This window comes from Gadus morhua, chromosome 16 (genome assembly GCF_902167405.1).
Source record: "Gadus morhua chromosome 16, gadMor3.0, whole genome shotgun sequence".
In the NCBI taxonomy this organism is placed as follows: Eukaryota; Metazoa; Chordata; class Actinopteri; order Gadiformes; family Gadidae; genus Gadus; species Gadus morhua.
The window spans coordinates 13623410-13645644 of NC_044063.1; the positions used below are offsets into that span (position 1 = coordinate 13623410).

At 49.6% G+C, this 22235-nt stretch overlaps 1 protein-coding gene across 2 annotated transcripts in view; it reads right to left on the bottom strand.

Moving 5' to 3' along the window:
• dph1 (diphthamide biosynthesis 1) overlaps positions 1-22235 on the bottom strand; it is a 59986-nt gene that overhangs the window by 17114 nt on the left and 20637 nt on the right. The window contains exons 1-6 of one of the 2 annotated variants that reach the window (XM_030337161.1): positions 18131-18488; positions 13436-13557; positions 7043-7197; positions 6405-6526; positions 1578-1646; positions 688-844 (exon numbers count right to left, since the gene is read on the bottom strand). In XM_030337161.1, the coding sequence (XP_030193021.1) occupies positions 688-844; positions 1578-1646; positions 6405-6526; positions 7043-7197; positions 13436-13557; positions 18131-18216 (711 nt within the window). In that variant the 5' untranslated portion in view covers positions 18217-18488. Of the gene's footprint in view, positions 1-687; positions 845-1577; positions 1647-6404; positions 6527-7042; positions 7198-13435; positions 13558-18130; positions 18489-22235 lie in introns of those variants that run through there. The other variant, XM_030337160.1, reaches the window with a different exon arrangement.

Genomic DNA, 22235 nt, shown 5'->3' on the forward strand with positions numbered 1-22235 from the left:
TGGCCCCACCCTACACCTGGTCCTGTATGCATACAAATTAAAGAAGGGAGTGGGAGCAGGGATGGGATAGAGAGAGTCGAGCACAGCTCATGAAGTCAGATCAAACGGAGGCAGGAGAACAAAGGCAAGGAGAGGAGAGCGGGGCATGTGTGGAGCGGGAGGGCGGGGGTTATTGACTGGATAGAGGGATTTGTAGCCGATGAATTGGAAGCCGGGGGCTGACGCACGCACGCTTACATGCACATCCCCTGAACGCCTGTCGCATGCGGGCTAACAAGAGCATCGGGTCGTGAACGCTGATGCACACACACTGGCGCAAGCACACTAGCTCACACACACACACACACACATGCACGGACGCATTCACGGACACACACACGCGGACAGACACATGTGGACACACACGCACGCGGACACACAAACAGACACAAACACACACACATAAACATAACCCCCTTTAGAGCGAGGTCTAAGGCTCGCTGGATTAGCGCTGGGACGTTTGACGGGCTGAAACCCCTTAAACTTATGAAATAATAAGCTGTCAGTGTGGAGACCGCATGTCCTATGTGTGCACCAAGTCACTTAAACCCACCCCGAGAGACATTCACATTACAAAAGGAGTTACATTAGAGGCCTACGGACATGTGGACGCCTGGACAAGCCCATTGGCAGGAATCAGGCGCTTACCTCCAGCACTTTGGGGCTCCCCTGCCGGCCCAGTGTCCCCAGGATGAGGCCCCATCTCTGGGCCGAACGAGCCTGTTCGATGGACTTGAGCCGGATGGCTTTCATTGCGTCATGGTCGTAGTACTCTCTGGAGAACACCTTACTGTAAGGGTCATATCTGCACACACACACACACACACACACACACACAGTTTAGTACCTACCACACCATACCCACAAAGGCTAAATACCCCACCCACACATGCTGAGTACCTACCGCACACACACACACACACACACACACTTAACGCTAGGATCAAAACAACTTTATTATGCAGATTGAGCCCCATTAACACCCACCGGTTAATAACAGGTATGCACCTTGAGGACAGGAAGTCAAGAAAAGATGAGAAAATCCAATCAGCGGAAGCCATGGAGCATGACGGCAGGTACTGTCTCGCGGATGAAACGGAGGCTATCCTGAGCATCTCATCTATCGCCGGAGCACAACGCACTCTCTCATGATTACCATCTCGTTTGTGAGAAGAAATATCTGTGATCTGTGTAGCGGCGTGTGCGTTTTTTAACAACACCCCGACATTCTGCTTTGCATACAAACAAGACGCTACACAAAACACTTCAGGGTCTGAACAAAATGCGATTGTGACCCGGCAATCACCAGGGCTGTAAGACGTCACTAACACACGCGTACACGCGTCATCGCAATGATAAACGGTGCGACACGCTATTTTTGTACCGTGATATAATGAAATAATGATGTGGTTTTATAATGAGGACGTAATGAGGAACATCGTTTACCGAAAACAGCTAAAACAATTAGAGTCAGCGTACACACGTCTCAATTGAATCTGCTTTTTCGGTTTGTGTCGAGGTGAAGCCCCGAGACTCACCTGTAGGCCGGGAGGTCAGGGTTGGCGATCATGATGGACTCCAGGTGGAACCGGCCATCTCCCAGGTATCTACAAGACAAACCACAGACGCCGTCACACACTGAGCCAACACATGGATCCAACGAGGAAGGAGAGAGTCCTCCCCGCTCTCGCTCTGACGTACTCCCTCTGCCCTTGGGGACCCCGACAGCTGTCAGCACCCCGTGTGGAGCGGATTCAGATTCGCCCCAGCCACCCCTAGTGCCGCCTCCTTCCACACTTCCTCTCAGGACCCAGGGTGACCTAGGGGAAGGTTATGGGCCGGTTGGGTTGATGGGCGGGGGGTCTTTAACCAAATGACGTCATCAAGGCGCAACAACACACGCACGGTTGTTACGGCGATGAGTCACGTGGCATGCACCTCCGAAATTCCGAAGCTTCACAGAGAGTATATGGCGACACATTAGTGCCATAATTCACTAATGTGATAAAAGATGCATTTCGGGCGTATTATATTATTCCAAACGCGTAGATATTAACTGCGAGCGCGCAAATGACCTCTGTGCGCGCAAAACAGCCTCTCGCGCGCGCAAATTACCTCAGCGCGCGCAAAACAGCCTCTCGCGCCTAACAGCCTCTCGCGAAAGATGTTTTTACGCTCGCTCAAATTAAATTTTAGCACTACGGGGGAGGGAACCAAGGCAGGGCGGGATTTCCTATGATTGGCCGTTTCTGAAGCGCGATATTTGATTGACAGCCCTCCTCAGCCTTCCTCTCATTCAATTCTGAATTGCACAGTAAATGGCTGAAACGATAGTTACGTATTGTAACTCTAGATTCTATGAGTATATAGGCACAGCCTTTTAAGGCTATTGCTATTGGATTATCCCTAGGCGTGAGCCGTAGCACTGAAAAATGTGTAATCCCCGACCACCAACAGCGTGGGCCTCAATTCACGTCCGCGTGCGGCGTGCCTCAACGACGTCCGCATTTCGCAGATATAGTCGGGCGCCGGCGGACGTTCTGCTCCCAATAAACAGCTTTTCTTCAGCTATTTAAAGGACAATGAGGCCGACACTTAAAAGGCTGCGCCTATACTCATAGAATCTGGAGTTACAATACGTAACTATCGTTTCAGCCATTTACTGAACAATTCAGAATTGAATGAGAGGAGGGCTGTCAATCAAATATCGCGCTTCAGAAACGGCCAATCATAGGAAAGCCCGCCCTGCCTTGATTCCCTCCCCCATAGTGCCAAAATTAAATTCGAGCGAGCGTAAAAACATCTTTCGCGAGAGGCTGTTACGCGCGAGAGGCTGTTTTGCGCGCGCTGAGGTAATTTGGGCGCGCGAGAGGCTGTTTTGCGCGTGCAGAGGTAATTTGTGCGCGCGCAGAGGTAATTTGTGCGCGCGCAGAGATCATTTGCGCGCTCGCAGTTAATATCTACGCGTGTGGAATAATATAATACGCCCGAATGCATCTTTTATCACATTAGTGAATTATGGCACTAATGTGTCGCCATAAGAGTGCGCCACCTGCATCTCCACACCCATGTGATCTCCGAACGCCGACTACATAACGCCATGACCGTGTGTGGCCATACCCACACACACAGACACAGAGACAGACACAGGCACGTCTCTTCCCAGGAGCTGGCTCGGAGGGGAGTCATGCTATCAACTTTGCACGGGGGCCCATACTACAGCGCTCATTACTTTACAGTCTTACGAGGACCACAGGGAAATGACAGACAATTAAAACCCAGTAATTGCTCTATTCAGGGCAGCGACTGAAGCAGGTTGTGGGTGGGCTACCTAGAGGGCAGAGCAAAATCATTTTTCCTTATTTTTTCCTCTGTGTGTACGTGTGTGGTTGTGTGATTGTCTGTCTGTGTGTTAACAAGTTGAACTGAAGGCAGAGTGAGGCCTGGGCAGCTTTACAGCAGGATGGAGAAATGTTAAATCATATTCAGTCTGTCCCTCCTTCTCCTTCCCCTGCAGTGTCTCTCCCCCCCCCCCCCCCCCCCCCCCCTCCCCCCTCCCGCATTAAAGGGACGACCGGCCAGGGATTTTATAAATCTATCTTTCCACAGACTCTCCGAGTCCGTCTCTGCGCCTCGCGCCGCCCTTTGGTTTCTTCATCGAGGGCTGCTGCTGCTGTTGCTCGGGTGGCTAATGCAAATGCGTCTCCTCTCCCGTTACGCAACACCTCATGGTCCTCTCGTCTTAAGCTCGGTGCTAATAATAAAACTGTTACGAAATGCAGAGCCGAGGAAGACGGCGGGCCGAGTTTTTTCTCTCTCATTGCACTCTTCCTCCTCCGTGCAGAATTATTGCCCATTATTGCGACGGAGACGGACTAACCTTCGTGAATAAGCACAAGGACACCACGCCGTGCTATAGCACTGGCCTTGATTCTCTTGTGTTCACACATGAATGAAAAAAAGAGAGAAGGACCCAAGAAAAACATGCCAGCTGAACAAGGCAAGGCAATGAGGCCAATCCCATTTTAAAATCCAATTCTTAATTCTAAACAACCCATTCAACCCACGAGCGGCGGCTAAAGTTAAAGAGTTGAAGCGCTTAAACCACAGAAACTGGGTAAAATTATAATAATTCATGTTTAATGTCCACTAGTGACGTCGATTTTGGCAGAGACCAGGAGGGCTTGCTTCATGGAGCATTGCTGCTCAGACCTTCTCCACAAAATCACAAACTGCCACCTCACTTCTACCTCAACGATCCGGGGGGGAGGGTCCACTTCAGGCAGGAGATGAGATGTTTTGGAGTGCTTTAATAAGAACCGAAAGACAAGGTTTTCCAGCATAGGTAGCATATATCCTGTGAGCCGATCCATCCCACAGAGTGGAGACCACTGACTGAATCCACCGTCTATCTATCTATCTATCTATCTATCTATCTATCTATCCATCCATCCATCTGAGGATCCCAATGCAATGGGTGGTGGTGTTGCTGTCCCACAGCTTGTGTTACAACCTTTGTGAAGGCCATGTATATTCATGCATCGCAGTCAAACAGAGACATTGTTTTCCCCTCAGGAAGATACAGCAAAGTAATGTTTTAATATTTTTCCTTGGATGGCGGCGGAGATGACTAGCACTTTGTTTTGCCAGCGTTTTGGTATTGATATTATCTAATAAAAACCAACAAAACCACTTTATAGACACAAATAAAGTGCAGCGGAAGGGGAATGTAACAAGAGACAAAGAGAAAAAAAAGTCAAGAAAAAGTGAGACCAATTTTACGGCAAAGTAATTCCCAAGGCCTCCCTGCCGTCACACCTCGAACCAAACCAACTCAAACATCAAAGACAATCCATGCGTTCTAATGGGTAAAACAGACCTCGAACCTGTAAGTTTCCTTCAACACACACACACACACACACACACACACACACACACACACACACACACACACACACACACACACACACACACACACACACACACACACACACACACACACACACACACACACACACACACACGACAAACTCACTCGCACACCTACGCACCAGACACTGATTCTCCATCACACATTTTTTAACCTCGGGGTATGGCTGATGCAGTCTCCCCCGCTTGTCCTTGCATGGCCTTCCTCCCGCTCACTCGTATGGTAATGCATCGTTACACAAGGTAACGCATCGTAACACAAAGTAGCACAATGGAAACACATGGTAACGCATGGTACAACACGGTAACGCAGGGTAATGCACGGTTACACATGGTGACAAAGGGAAACGCACAGTAACGCAGGGTAGCGTTCGAGTTTCGATACATTGGGGGTGAGGTGTATGTTTGTGTGTGCGTTTGTCTGCATAAACAAATGTGTTCCACGTGACCAACACCAAACCCCAGCCCTGTTGATGTGACTGATGTAACGTTGACCTGCTTTTCCTACCGTTCTGCAAAAATACTTCCGCTAGCTTCCACCTCTTTTCATTTCGGGCTGAAAAGCGGAATTTAAAACATGACACAGCCTCATGAAAGGCGTCCCCCACAGCTGGGGTGGGTATCAAAACAACCCCCCGGGGAGCCAAGGCGGCCAGTCACAACACGGGGACATCGGCGGCCCTGGGATTGCAAATTGGGAACATGGCTTCGGCCGGTAGCGCCTGGCTTCTCCTCAATGGTTCACACACCGTGACTCCAGAGCATGGACTCCATGTACCGCCGGATACAATTGCAGGCGGAGGTCGGGGAGCTGTGTGAGACAGCTGGCTGTGCCTGACATGACATCTTAAGCCCCCTAATTACATATTGTTCATGTGGCGGTGGCAAGCACCAAGAGTAATTACGGAACCTATCTGGGCCAAGTGATACGATGACTCAACAGAGAGAGGAGCGGGTCGCTCCTTGAACCTCGCTGTGGGTCTGGTTGAGTCTTACTAACAGCATACCGGCCTTCGCCTTAACTTACACCAGTGTCTATGATGAGATGGTGGGCTTGTGTGTGTGTGTGTGTGTGCGCGCGCGCGCGTGTGTGTTTTGACTAACATAGACGTAGACTAGACTAGGCTATTGATTACCTGGATTATGTAATCCAAACAGCATGATTTAAAGAAAATCAACACTTCCAAGGCCCATACTTTCTGGAACAAGTTCAACATGGTTTCTCTAATGCACAATAAAATAAGGGGAAGAGGAGGAAGATGAAGAGGGAAAGATAAGGTGGTGGAGGAGGAGGAGAAGGGGGAGGAAGAGGACTGGGGAAGATGAGGATGATGAGGATGAGGGGGAGAAAGAGGCAAGAGAGGAGTAGAAGGAAGAGAAGAAAGAGGAGGAGGAGGAGGAGGAGGAGGAGGAGGAGGAGGAGGAAAGGTCCTTACATTACAGCGTTGACGTTGCGGTCCAGGCGGGGAGAGGTGCAGCCCAGGATCTCTCCCGGGGACAACGGCCGACACTGTGGAACCAGCACTTCATACTCTGGCCTCAGGGCTGCACTCACAGCCTGCAGCAAAGGAGAAACACATCAGCAGGGGGGAGAGGGAGGAAGGGAGAGAGAGAGGCAAAGAGAGAGAGAGAGGGCGCATTCAGGAGCATCGTACCAGCGTGAATGTTGAGTAGCTGCTGCGTCTAATAACCTCCTGCTACTACTAATGTTGAGAGCCTGCAAGATAAGCAGGGCGTGAAATAAGAGCTCCCTTGAGTTCAGTCCCATCTCTCTTTACCACGTCTGAAATAGCTCAAGCTGTGTTTTAAGGAAGCCCACACCTGGGCCTGACTTTAAAACCTGTGAAGTGCCTGATGGTAGCTGCATGACTTAAACAAGAAAGGTTGTTTTATCAGGGAACCACAAGCAAACATGAAGGGGGAGGAAGAGGGAGGGAGGAAGAGAGGGAGTGTTAGCATCTGTGTGAAACACGCAGCAACACAAACACCTCTTGCTGTATCTCTCTCACACACATTGTTCTCTATCACACACATTACTCTCTCTCAAACACACACACAGCGCCCCACTCCTCACCTGGAGCGCAGCCACAAACTGGATGGTGCTGACCAGCGCCAGGTAGTGTCCGGCGGGGAAGTTGAACTTGACCGTGTCCAGGAAGTGGGCATTGTCCATCTGGATGTCCACGAACACGTACAGCATCTTAATGCCCGCGGTGGAATCTATGGGGACTGCAGGGAGGGGAGAGAGAGAGAGAGAGAAAGATAAAGAGAAAGAGAAAGAGAGAATTAATTATTTACTCTGTTATGTCAGGTGAGCCAGCAGTGCAGTGCACGTACATGCACTATTCATGGCGCTGACAGCCAAAGCCGCATTCGCGCTGCTGCGTGGTCCCGACACACGGCCTGCGTGTGAACATCCACATGTGCACGGCAGCGGCACAAACCTGCGACGTGGTGATACCATCCTAGGCGGGGACGATGCCAGCCCCTGATCACACCGAGGTGTGGTGTGTGGGGGGGGAGGAGTGATGAAGGGTGATCAGTTATTTTTTACGGCAAGGAGAGGGACACGTGTGATTACTATAAATGCCATTAATTTCACAGGCCATTTGGTCCGCGGTGGGGCCCAGAGAGCCTTGGCTGGGATAGCCGGGGTAGGGAGAGGAAGAGGAGAGGGGAGGAGCAGGATGGGCCGGGTTCCAGGAGGACACAGAAACAGCGCCCGGGGAGGGGGTGATGGGGACGCATTATCTTTGGCATTGACCCTCAGAATTATGAGCACCCACACACACACACACGCACACCAACACGTATTAAATTCTCCGACCACGAGGAAAGGAACTTTTTGGGTTGTAGTTTTAATTAAGAAACCGGTGCCCCCCTTATGATGTCAACGCTGTTCAGTGAACAAAGCTGAACTGATTGCCCAGATAAGTGTGAAAAAGATGGAAGCGATAGATGAAAAGGAGAGTAATGTCACCCAGGGGTTGGCGATACGGGTGGAGGAAGGGGTGGAGGTATCAGGGAGGTTCTGGCGAGGGGTGTAGATGTAATAGGATAGATAGAAGCATGGGATGATATCCATATCAACAGACAGACGGAGAAGAAGAGGAAACGGAAACGGGTGGGGGCGCACAGCGAGGAAAGCCAAAGAAAGCGGGCCAGGGCGAACGCTGGGTTTGATTCGGGGGATCTGAATAAATTCAAAGAGACGGGGGGGGGGGGGGGGTCAGGATGTGGGATGCGTCGGTGGTCCACCAATTAACAGAGCGAGTCAAGGGGGGGGGGGGTCGGAGTGGGGCGCAGGGTTCGGGTGGGGGGGGTCTACGACCGCGCGGGACAACTGGGACCAAAGCTTGGGCACGCCGCGGTTCGATAGGACTTGAAAGGCAGGCAAAACGGGGGCCGCGCCGGGCCTAAAAGTCCCGGCGGAGAGGAGCTGCCGACGAAGGGCTGTTTACCGTCCGCGGTGGCGTAAAGGGCAGAGCAAAGTGGCATCGATCGGCCCTGTGATCACATTAACCAGGCGGCCCCGCCAGCACTTAGTCAATGCAATTAGGGCGCCGGTCAATGAGGCGGACGGGCTGCCGCCGCCCGCTACGGAGAATGAGCTCTTATTTACGCATTTCCTTCACGCCAGTTGACTCGGCGCGCTTGCCGCTCGCCGCCGACACGGACACAGATGGACGACCGTGACTGAAGGAGGAAAATCTGCACACTTTCGCACCAACTTTGTTTTTCGTCATTCATAAAGGTGTAGCATCCCCTTGCGTTGCATGCATTCGATCGACGGCATCGAAATTAAATGATGGGACTCCTTAACAGAGTTAAATTTCAAACGATTGGCCAGGCCCTGAGAACTTAGAGGCTGTCCTCCTTAATGTCTGGTGGGCTGTGCTCGGCTATCAAGGGGCTTTAAAAGGAGGCCTTGAGAGAGGGTGACATCTATTGTAAACCAGAAATTTAGCATCGGGACAAGGTTCAAAATAGAAGCACGCAGAGGAATTCATTTATTAGGCCTAAAATCCTACCTAAGATATGTAGCCGGAACCCAGCTTTCAGAAACTAATCAAACTTTCAGTTGGTGCAATTTTTCACCGTGCACGTGAAACAAGCGTGCATCAATCCAACCCCCACCCCCCCCCACAGCTGTAATCAACAGCGTTCGTGGATCTCCGTGATTCGGTCTTGTGCGACATCCCGGGTAGCTTCCCCGAGTGCTGATCAGTCTCTTCAAGCTCAGCCCCTCACGCTGGGCATCCATCATCGGGCGCCCTCATGGCCCAGCGAGGCCCCAGTCATCTGTATTCCGGAGTTAAGATGTCCGCCGCTGTCGGTGTTGACGAGCTGTGACTGATGGCTCTGGGGCGTGGTGACGTCGTTACTTCCTGAAGGACAGTGAAGGCCCGGGATCGGGGAATTACGGATCAGGGCCGCAATCAAGACGGCTTTTGATCGGCGGCAAACAAAATGGTTGTCCTTTGGTTTGTTTGTGTTGTGGTGGTGTTGTGGTGTTCACAGAGTGTTTGCGGATTCCGATTGTTATGTGGGGTTTATTGATTATTAGTCTGAAATGTTTTCCGCAATAGCTAAGCCCCAGACTGGTCGAATGTTTTATGGATTCCTGGTGAGAAGGTCTCCAAAAAGTTAGGGATCAGTTCGCACACAGGGTGCAAAGTAGGATACTTTGGGGTCAAAGACATATCTCCAACTCTGCCTCACTGATGGCATATGGGCAGATTTCACATGCTGGAAATGTTTTCGGCTTTGAGACATGACTCGTGACTCAGGAAACAACTTTATGTACATGGAAATCATCAGAAAATACCTCAGAATAAGCAATGCTCCAAATGACACCATGTTTGGTCCACAAACAAGCAAAACAACTTATTTCAGAGGACATGCATTGTTGCCCAAAGGCTAACATAGGAGCCCCTTTGCAGATTAGGGTTGCGGCATTCTCAAGAAAGGATGTCTCTGTTTGTTAGACCCAATCGCAAAATAGAGTCCAAGTTGAAAAGCTGTGAAATGTTTTGTGTTGATAGCTTAGTAAACGACATCAGTGTCAATAAGTGCTAAGCTGCGCGCTGGGCCCCATCTTCGCCTACAGGGGCTGCTACACAACGCATAAACAACATGTACTCTCCAACATGACTCGGGCTCACTCCAAACCCCTTGGGAAGACTTACTGCCCCCAAGAGACACGCCTCTGTGAATGGCTCCGGGAGAGGGCGGTCTGTGGTGTGTGTGCGCTGCAAATACTTTGTGAGATGCTTGCAGTTTTAAAATATGTTCTTGCGTTGGCTTTTTAACCTTTTTTTACAATTTTCTGAATAACTGTTTCAACCTCGGCTGGGCTGTGTGCAATGAGGCAAGATGCCCTTAAAATAACAACACAGCTGACTTGAAGAACTCGGGGATATCACAACAAAATACTGCTCCAGTAAACGGTTGTCTACTAAGCCGAATTCTCGTTTTTGGAATTAGCATGCGTGTTAACATAGTTTATTCCATATACACACGTTATGGAAATAGCTCAATGTTTGCATTATCTGGAAGGGGTTTGAAATAGAAGGCTAACCGGTACCAGGTACGTACAGGAGAACCCTGAAACCATCACTAATTCACCAGGGTAGGACCACAAAAGTCGCAAAATCCCAAATCTTGACCTAACCCTTTGAGCAATACATCATGTTGGATAACGGTGCATTGTGTAAATGTCATTTAATGATTTGATTGATTGATGATACTCAAGAATTCACTTGATTAACCTTGACTAAGTCGACTATAAATATGTTGAAAATTGGGCATCTATAGAGAGAATGAAACATTGCACTATTGTTCCTAAAAAATGTATCTCTCATAAGCTTAAGGCGAGTCTGCGCAGCACAAACTGTACTGTAAGGATCTTGAGGTTCAGAGGGCCCAACACGTTTATTCCCAATTAGCTGAAAGTGCTGACGGACAGGGTAAAACTCCTCTTGTCCGGGAAAGAAACCAAAACACCATGGCATCGCTTGTTAATGTTTACGTCACACTGTTTCACAGACGGACCGGAGACACATAAAACTCACAGCGCATCCAAACTGCAGTGTTGACGAGAGCTGATAAATCATTCACATCACGTAGGCTTGTTCGATAGATAGACAGACAAAGGAAGTAAACAAAACCCTGTGCGGGAAGCAGCCCGCCTCGCACCTAAATGTGCTTTGCTATCCCTTAATACAGATAAAGGGGACAGGGGACACTAGTCCTGCAGCAAATATGCCAGAGGAACAGACCATCATAACTTATCTGGGTTGGCCGTGGTTCACACAGCCCTCAGTTTTCATTGTACACACGTCTGTCCCCAAGTCGGCCGGCCCTGAACCTAGTAGAACGGATGATGGAAGTAGTTTCAACTCCGCACACATACACACACGAACCCAAACACACAAACACACTTTTCCTTTCTGTGTGTAGGAATCCCTGAAGGAGTAACCATGAGACCAGAGTGGTAAACAACAAAGTGAGATGGACCAACACTCCCTCTTCACAATAGTGGCGCTAAAGCACCAGCCCCCACAAAAACAAGAAATGTAAGGTCCACATTGTATTTGAAGGGACTGAGAGAGCGAGGAGAGAGAAATTGTTAGCTCAACATCCTCAACATACCACCTTTAATTCAGACAGAATAATGTGTTTGACATTATGGGATGAAATGTCAAAACAGAGGCAGTAGGTCAGCAGGTACAGCGAGGTTGACTTGTAACCGGAAGGTTACTAGTTCGATCCCGATCTCCAACTAACCAGTGTCGAGGTGACCCTGAGCAAGGCATCTCACCCTAACCACTCCCGTTGTCGCCTTGCATGGTTGAATCCGCCTCGGTGTGTGAATGTGTGTGTGAGTGTTTGTAAAAGGCTTTAGACAAAAGCGTCTACTAAATATAAATATGAAATATGAATAAAATGTCACTGAGAGAAACGCACGGCGACGGTGAAGACAAAGGCCCTTAAATATCCTGTTTGAGTCGTCCTAGTTCTCCTGTGTGCCAGATGAAAAACACGACACCAACTCACCCACAGAACAAACAAACAAACATTCGCCCACTGCAGCTTGTCTATCCCCACACAATACACGCACACGCACACACACACAATACAACACGGAGAAGGAGATAGAGAGCAGTCGAACAGGATTAATATTCTGTTGGTCATTTCTGGTATTTGGGCGGTTTGGAGTTGTTTTTGTGGAGATATATCAGAACTATTGATTTAGCATTTTCCTCCAGTGCTGAGCGGGCGCTAGGGGTGGGGGTGGGGGGGGGCGAAGGTGAACTGTCCTTAGGACCGGCTCATGGGTTTTCAAAGGACAGCGCTAATGCATGTTCCACATTGATCGTCTGCTGCCGAGTGTGTTGCCCCGGCTCCAAAGGTCTGAGAGGCCCTTCATAGGAAAGAGAGAGAGATAGAGGGAGAGAGAGAGGGGGAGAGGGAGAGGGGGGAGAGATTGAGAGGGTCAGAGACAGAGACACAGAGAGAGAGCGAGAGAGCGAGAGAGAGAGACAGAGGGAAAGAGAGAAAATAGAGAGGGGAGAGAGAGAGAGAGAGAGAGAGAGAGAGAGAGAGAGAGAGAGAGAGAGAGAGAGAGAGAGAGAGAGAGAGAGAGAGAGAGAGAGAGAGAGAGAGAGAGAGAGAGAGAGAGAGAGAGAGAGAGAGAGAGAGAGAGAGAGAGAGAGAGAAAAAAAGAGGGGGAGGGAGACAAGAGAGAGAGAGACAGAGAAAAAGAGCGAGACATCGAGAGAGACAGCGAGAGAGAGGCACTCACTAGTTGCCCCGCTGCAGCCCATCGGTACCACCTGTCGGTTTGTCTTTCCCTCCGCAAAGCAGCGGCGCTCTCAGCGGGACGGAGGCCGGGGGCTCCGGCCGTCCAACGTTTACTCAGTGAGAGACAGTTGCTACCCAGGTGTACGCAATTCAACTGTGTGTGTGTGTGTGTGTGTGTGTGTGTGTGTGTGTGTGTGTGTGTGTGTGTGTGTGTGTGTGTGTGTGTGTGTGTGTGTGTGTGTGTGTGTGCAAAAACAAAACAAAAAAACTAAGCTCTGGGAAAGAAAGAAAAAAGCTGGGCAAAAACAGTGAACTCTACAGACAATAGTTGCGAGAAATGGAGCGAGAGAAAGAGCGAGAGACGGAGAAAGAACAGGAGAGAAGCACAAACAGAGATAGAGGGAGAGAGGGAGAGCAAGAGAGCGAGCGAGAGAGAGAGACGCACAAACACAGAGAGAGGGAGCGAGAGCCGAGAGCAAGAGACACAGACGGAGAGAAAGTGGGCGAGAAACAGAGACAGCTCCGGAAGAAAAATATATGAAACACGGCAAAAAAATAAATAAATAAAAGAGCAGAGAGTGGAAAGAATGAAATGTACAGCTTGGATGAATCAAGGGCGTCCGACGGTGGCGGCGATGGGGGGAGTGGGGGACCCACTTACTGAGACAGCTGTGGCCGTAGTGCACCATGAAGTCGGCCCCCAGGGCCCGGGCGGTGAAGTCGTCCACGCAGCAGGCGCCGTACGTCACGTCGCCCATCACGATGGTGTCCGCCTCCGTGAATCTGGGTGGCAGACAGATACACACACAGGGTCAAGGATAAGTCCGGTCGCATCGTTCACACACACACACAGGGTTTTAAATAAGCCAAGTCGCATTTCCCGAACACACACATAGAAGTCAGGTCCCATCGTACACACAAGCAGGGCTACGAATAAGGCAGGTAGCATCGTTCACACAAACACACACACACAAAGGGTCAAGAATAAGGGTGGTCTCATCGTTCACACACAAACACGAATAGGTTTGGAGACGTAACGTTCACACACTCAGGCTCAAGAATAAGGCCGGTTGCATCGTTCACACACACACACACACACACACACACACACACACACACACACACACACACACACACACACACACACACACAAGCCAGGTCCCATCGTTCTCTCTCACAAACGCACACCTTTGACTTTTTTAGTTTCCATTGACATAATCAATACCTAGAGCAAGTGTTGGGAGGGGGGTGGGGAGCTATTATGATTGAGTTGCCTGCGATCAATCGTATTGTCAATCGATAGGCACGCACCCCGCTTTGAGTTCAGAGCACACTAGTACATCATCCGGCAGGACCTCTGTCACGACGGTGACACAGACTATAGCCTCCCCATCACTCTCCGTGAACGACGCCCCGCGGCCCCCAGTAAAACCCATCCATCGCGCATTCCCAGTCCGTCCCTCCCAGAACAGGGTGAGGGCTACATTCAATCCCGGGCCGGGAGAGGGGAGACAGACGCAGGCCTGCAGGTGGTGGAGGTGGTGGTGGTGGTGGTGGAGGAGGAGGAGGAGGAGGAGGAGGAGGAGGAGGAGGAGGAGGAGGAGGAGGAGGAGGAGGAGGAGGAGGAGGAGGAGGAGGAGGAGGAGGAGGAGGAGGAGGAGGAGGAGGAGGAGGAGGAGGAGGAGGAGGAGGAGGAGGAGAGCTTCAGCAGGGAAGCAGAAGCAGATTAGTAAGTAGGTGTCCTGGAGAGCCCTGCAAGGGATTAGAAAAACAAACACCAAAACATCTGGAGTGGCTGGTGAACGATGAGCAGACTCCTTCGCATTGCATTCTAATGAACGCTGCAGACCAGGGCCTGATGCTCGATAGGCGATAAGTATGTATTATATGAGCGAGAGAGAGGGCGAGAGAGAGAGAGGGCGAGAGAGAGGGTAAGAGAGAAAGAGGGAGAAATAAGGAGAACGAATCTTGAAAGAAAAATACTCTTGAGACAGAGATAATGAAGGACAGAGTGATATAGAGATGGAGGGGGTCTATAGGTATTGATGCATTGGACATATGTTTGACAGATGGGTGGATGGATGGAGGGAGAGAGATGTAGGTTTCACAACAGGGCTGCTTTAAGGAGTATCACTAGGGCTGCAAAGGGGAAAGCTGGGAGCCAATACCTGTCAGACGAATTGACCATCTCTCTCTGCTCATCACAACAGCACTCACTCAATAACTCCATAATAAAAAACAGAATAAACCCATAGAGGTGTAAAGAGGATGAACGAATGATGGCTGAGAGGATAATAGCGAGCGGCCGCAAATTAATACAGGCCTGACACACGGTGTTGAGGCAGAGAGAGAGAGGGTGGGAGGGACGGGCAGGCCGGATAAAAGTGATGCCTGTTTCTGGGTAGCAGTGGCAGCATTCTGGCAAAGAGCGAGAGAGTGAGCGAGAGCGATGGGAGGGTGTCTGAAGAGAAAATAGGCGAACGGAGAAGGCATCCCGGAGAGGCGCACATCTGCATCACAAAAGAGACCGTCACACAACCCGCCTCCTTCCGTTAGAACCCACCGAGCCCGTGCATTCATCGCTTGTCTATTAGCGCCACTGCCTGCATGCTACACCTAAAGTGTGTCCACCCTGGACAAACACGCTGGGACGCGGCGGGTGCTGTCTAATCTCTGCTTCGTTTGCCCACTTTCCAATCAACCCCTCCCACTTACCTCTCTCTCCCTCGCACTCCCCTTTCTCTCCCTATCGCTCTCTTTTCCTCCCTTTGCCTCAACCGTCGACCTCTATTCCTCCCTTTTCCCTCTCCCTTCTCATTTCTCTACCTTCTCTGTCACCCCTCTCTCTCTCTCCCTTTTTCTCCCCCTTCTCTCTCTCTCCCTCTCCCTCTCCTCTCTCTCTCATTGCAGCAATACTTTCCTGTCTTCCTTCCTCTCTCCTCCCTCTCTCCATCACTATACCTTCCTCTCCTCCTTCTCTCCCCCCCTCTTCCTCCTCCTCCCTCTCTCTCTTATGGCAGCACTACCTTCTTGTAATCCTGACCTCTCTCCCTTTCTCTCCCCTCCCTCCCCCTTCTCTCTTTCCATCACTATACCATCATCTCCACTTCTTCCTCTCTCCTCTCTCCACCCCCCCCCCCCCCCCCCCCCCCCTCCCCTCATGGCAGCCCTCTTATGAAGGGCAACACGAGGCCACCTGAGCCTGGCTACCCTGAAGACCGCGAGAGCAAATCATCTGCTGGGTAAATATTTGCAAGAGGAGATTTAATTCGGTTATCCTGTATCAAGGTCGAGCGTGCACGTGTCCACACGTGCGTGGCATTGCTCCCGCCCATATGTGTGTGTGTGTGTGTGTATGTGTTGTGCGCATGACAACCCCACAATGCACATAATGGGTGGTTGCTTCAACATGTTATCGCCGCTGTGAACTCAGACACAGCTCGTCCACAGTGGTTGGTCTCAATGTTGGAGGAGGAGGAGGAGGAGCAGGAGGCACAGCGAACGCACCAGCACCTCACAGCAGGACCCTTAAATCTTCCACGGATCACGGAGCGCAATCTAACACACACACGCAGGCAGAATATTTATTGTACCTAATCAGGAGTAATTTGCCAGGAAGGGCATTATCACACACATATCATCTCCTAATGGCACATGGCTCATTCTCCAGCGAGGAGCAGCAGCGTGTGAGAGTGTGCTGATAATAAACGCTGGGAGAGATCAGATTAGGAAGATGACTGGGAAAGGGAAGACGAGGCTGCTGCTGCTGCTGCTTGGGAGTGTGGAGCTGGAGTAATTACATAGAGAAGAGAAGGGATCCCATATCCCAACGGGAGGCAGAGGGGGGACGGAGGGGGAGAACGAGATAGAGAGAGATAAAGTGAGAGAAACAGACAGATGGAGAGACAGAGAGACAGACCGAGAAAGAGAGAGAGAGAGAGAGAGAGAGAGAGAGAGAAGACGAGACGAGAGAGAGAGAGAGAGAGAGAGAGAGAGAGAGAGAGAGAGAGAGAGAGAGAGAGCTGGGAATTTGGTTTGAAAGAGAGGGAGCATGATAAAGAGCGCAAGACAGCCAGAATGCGAGAGGGAGAGAAAGAGCTGAGATGGGAGGGAGAGAAAGGGAGAAAGCAGGAGTGAGATGGAGCATGCCACCAACAATTGGCAGAGATCAGTGAACACGAGAGCCCCTCCGCCATAAACCCTTATCCATGCATGGAATACGACTCACATTCACAGGCATGCCCATGAAATTGACATGACTGACCTGCGCTTAAAAGAAACACAGTAATAGACAACCCACCGTGAAAGACAGGTGAACAACAACAACAATACGGGGGAAAAACAATAAGCGGCGTGGAGATCAGGGCGCTTAATACGATTACGACCAGACAAAGCGTGCGGGCGAGCGGGCGTGGCGGTGTTTGTGTGCTGCAGCATGTAGTCGCCGTCTCCCCGGGGGGTAGCTCGGGGACGTATGAGCCACCATGGTGCCAGAATCCATTCGTTCCTTCATTAATCCCTCTTGTTCTCCCGCTGAACACCGCTGCAGGTTCCCCGCCCGCCCCCTGCTCAAGCGCTCCAACACAAACGCCATTAAGATGTAATTAAGATGTTGGGGAAGGGGTGAGAGGAAAGCTCACAAACTCAACAAACCTTGCTAATTAGCTCTTTAGCACTTAGCGCCGACTGTACGATAGCGGCGTTCACTGATTCTACTGTTTGTCATAATAACCCCCTCGCTGCTGCTGCAGAGTGTAAACACAAATCAGCCAAAAAGTTGGTAACGCAGTGCACACAACACCTCTTTGTGTTGAGGGTGCGCCGGGCTGGGTGTGTAGGCAAGGAGACATACACAACAGAAGAACGCAAATATATGCAAGCACACACTCGCGTACGGAGGCATACACGCACACGCAAACACAATGAGTGCTTACATGCGGATGTGTGTTTGTGGACCCAGGTAAGAAAACAAACAGAAGTACTTAAATAAATGCAAGCGCACACACGCGTACCGACACACACATAAACACAATGATGGGTGTGGGTGGACCCAGATAAGAAAACATGCAGACACAAGATACAGATACAACAGAAGTAAGCAAATAAATGCGAGCGCACACTTGTGTACACACACACACACACACACACACACACACACACACACACACACACACACACACACACACACACACACACACACACACACACACACACACACACACTAATTGCTTACATGCGGATGTGTTTAGACCCAGGTAGGAAGACATAAACAGCCTACAGAAATACATAAATAAATCGATGCCCACAAAAACACACACACACACACACAAACAACACACAAACAATGATTGCTTACAACAGGATTAAGAGCGAGTGATTGTATCGCTCTTTATCAGCACGCAGGTTATTGATGTCAGATGGCAGGGGCTCGGTCGCCAGCATTGTCCCCCCTGCGAGGCACGTCGAACGGAGGAAGGAAGCCCACCGTCCTGACGTCGCCCAGAGCCTCCATCATGGTGGAAATCTGACAGGGTTCTCATCAGATACCAGCAGGGGGGGAGCGGGGGAGAGAGGGGACCTGTTGGCGGTGTCTCTCAGGCTAGGGATCAATGCCGCTGACACATGGGATGAGAAACTTCTCGGCTGTCTCACGTTGCACGTCCGCACGCGCACGCACACCGTATGCATGCACACGTGCACAGACAGACACTTATTCATTCACACACGCACACAGCCTCAGGCAGGCAGACACGCACACACGCACACTCATACACACACACACAGAGCCTCTTGCAGACAAACACACACACACAATTGTGCGCACACACAACCACATACAAAACACAATAAATGCACTCATACACATGCATACACACAGACCGAAAGCCTTCCTGTCACCAACTCCTCTGCATGGCTGATGGAAATTAATAGACTAAGCTTTGACTACAGAGGCGCTTTCATTTGTTCAATTAGCCAGTGACAGGCGGATTGTCCAAGCACTCACAGAAGCTCTCACCGACAACTTAGACCGCGAATCCTGTTCGGTTTCACACGCCGGCGGGCGGGCCCGATGGATTTAATGACTTAATGTGCTGAACAAAGTAATTTCACTTAGAAGTTTACCTCGCTTTTCTTTTTCCCCTCCATGCATCTCGTAATGACGTGACACTTAATCAAAGCATCCGCAGGGAAATTATCTTTGAGTGGCTCACCCAGCGGGGAGGGTCAGAGCACGTCAAACTCTGTGCATAAAGTTTATGTACAATATAAGTAATGTATAGGGTCTATAATAAATAACATTTGCATTAAACAGTTCAGCTCCGGTTGCTGGCAATACAGTTCTGGGCCCGAGCCCATTGAGCCAATTTATACAACCTAATGTCATTAAAATGCTTTTATAATTCTCGGCTTCTATTCTACCGACATAGAAACTGCCAAATACAACTTAACGGAGGGAGCACAATTTTTTTTTTCCTACATATTCTTGGCCATGGATACAGGCTTGTGAAGATGGAGGTTGTTGGACTGTCAGCCAAGAAAACCCAGTTAACAAGAGTTCTTGGTGGGACTGGGAGAGTACTGGGAGGGTTCTGGGAGTACCAGTATGTGACCTTCTCTGGTGCACAGTGGGGGTGAAACAAGGAAAGCAACCGATTATGGCTCTTTTTTATGAATGACCCTTCAGCTCAACTGCTCGAGCGTTGCATTGACACATCTACCCCTTTCCCACAACACGTTTCCAGTGCTGGTTCGGAGCCAGTGCCAATCTCGAACCTGTTCTTGGCTTCTCCACATAAACAATCCTGGTTCCGGGCAAGACAAACAGGTTCCAACTCAGTACCAACTCCACGCTGGTCCAGAAACAAGAAACAGTGACGTCTGGTATTGGGTCAGCGTAATTTTAACACGTTAATTTGGCTGATAATTTTAACGTCCTGATGCGGTGCTAGGACAACAGTGTCGTATGCTGACGCATAGACGTGGCTCTACTCTAGCCTTAAAGTCTGGGAAAAACCAAGCTGGTTCTTGGGGAGGTTGGTGTGTAGAACCAACACTGAACCAGCACAAGCACCAGCCCAGCACCACCACACCGGGTTTGCGTTGGTGGAAAACAGGAATCACAGTACTACAAGGGCTCACATTCTTAACCAAATGCCATGACATCTTTACTTGTTTCATCATCTCTGTCCTTTAAAGTGTTGATATCATGTCTGGTGTAGGGCTGCTCGATTATGGGAAAAATCATTATCATGATTATTTTGGTCGATATTGAAATCACTATAATTCAAACGATTATTTTTGAGTTTGAAAATATGCTGTATTTATTCAACATGTCTCTTCGCAATTGAGAACTTTGAAATTTCGACTTAACAATTCCACAAAATGGAATCCAAAATAATATACAGACATGTATCCAACTTTTCTGCCCTTTCTATACAAAATAAAAAAACTTGATTATGTTAATTTTGTGATCGTTTGACGCAAAAATCGAAATCGCAATCTAAATTTGATTAATCACCCAGCCCTAGTCAGGTGTGAGTGTGATTAGCCATTACAAGCAGTTTGAAAATCTGCCCTTCCCTGTGCCTTTGTGACATTACAGGGGCCACATAGATGTGTGCCGGATAGATCAGTCGACCAGCCTACCCAATGGTAGTGCAAATGTTGCGCATCAATCCATCATCTAGGTGGACACGCCCCCTTGAGATGTCAATAAAACACAAGTAGAGGCCGATTTTAAAACGGCTTGTAATGGCTGATCACACTCACACCTGGTGGCATGATATCATGACCGTGATATCACCCCTTTAAAAACTGCAGAGGTGGACAAAGAACGAAACTCACTAGCGCACGATGACCCAAACTCTTTAGAGGACAGTGGCAGCTACAAGGCAGGTCTAACTGGGCGCCCCGGAACACGGTGATAAAACGCACCACGTCAGCACCTAGCCGTGTGCTACGATTTACTGACAGCACTAAACCAAGCGGGGATTACCGGGCCCCGTTATGTGTGAGGCCACCGCAACGGTAATTACGCATGTTAATCTCTCAGCGTTGTAATTTATGTGTTCCCATTGATGTTTATGCATTGTTAAATGCTACTCTGCGTTTCGGCGGAGGCGCAGGAAGTAAGGGGAAACTAGTGAGCAGTGGCATAATGAAAATAATTGAATGACATTGAAGAGAAGAAACAGACAGCGGGTGTGTTGCTATAGAAATTCTCACGCCAAGGCATTCCTGAACCCGTGTGTTTTGTACGTCAGGTATTGCCACTATGGACTTACTTGTGTGTACTCCGTTGTGGGGAGTTGAACAACGCTTGAGTAAAAGTGACTCAGTCATATGTCTAGATTTTTCGATGGACATGTTTTATTTTCCCTGACATGTTGGCTGTGATTCAATCAAATTGAGGATACATTTCTAACTGAAATGTGGTCTCTATAAAGTGATCTTGAGCGCTCTGTGTCTGATAGATTAAATAAGTAGAAACTATTATTTTTAGGGGGGGTGTATTAAGAAGGGTGGGGGGGATCCTCTATTGAAATTGACTAACAAGCAGCGAGGAGGCAGTGAGGGGGTTGGGGGGGTGCTATGGTTTCTCTGCCCTGCCTTGGAGCCACAGCTGTCCTTCCAATAAGGACCACTGTGAAGTGAGGTGATGGATTTCCTGGCAGTCTAACTGCATCTGGCCATATAGTGGGTTAACCATCCATACAGAGCTGCAGTCAACACCAGTGAAACTCACTCCGTCCTGGTCCTGTAATGGCTGGGACAGCAGAGAGGGTGAGAGAGAGGCAGAGAGGCACAGAGAGAGTGGGAGAGGCACAGAGAGATTGGGGGGGGGGGGGAGAGAGAGAGAGAGAGAGAGAGAGAGAGAGAGAGAGAGAGAGAGAGAGAGAGAGAGAGAGAGAGAGAGAGAGAGAGAGAGAGAGAGAGAGAGAGAGAGAGAGAGAGACTGGGCTTCCAAAGAGTGGCTACTACTCGTGAAGCAGCACTGCCCTTGCGTGGGTCTCCCTGAGGACTGACACTCCACAAAACACATGTGGCAGGCGGTTTGTCTCTGCAATGATAATAGTTATATTTTAAAATGCAATCTCTCTCTCCCTATCTCACTCTCTCTTTCACACAAACAAAAACAAACACAAACATGCAAACAATGCAAGGGAGAAGAGAGAAGGATTAAAATATAGAACAGAAAAGATAATTGTGGCAAAAAGGGCTTTAAATACAACACAAAAGCGCCCCTATGTGCATGTCACTGAAGTGAGACACATGCATATTTAAGTCTTCATACAGTACGCTGGGAGCAACAGACATCAGTGTCATGTTGTTTTTATGTCCGCATAAGAGGAGCAGACACTGGCATTGACGAACCACTCGAACCGCTGGGACCGATTCCCTGTAGTCTGACAGAAACACACTTTCTTTCTCTTGAAAGAGGAATCTCAGAAGGTCCAAGA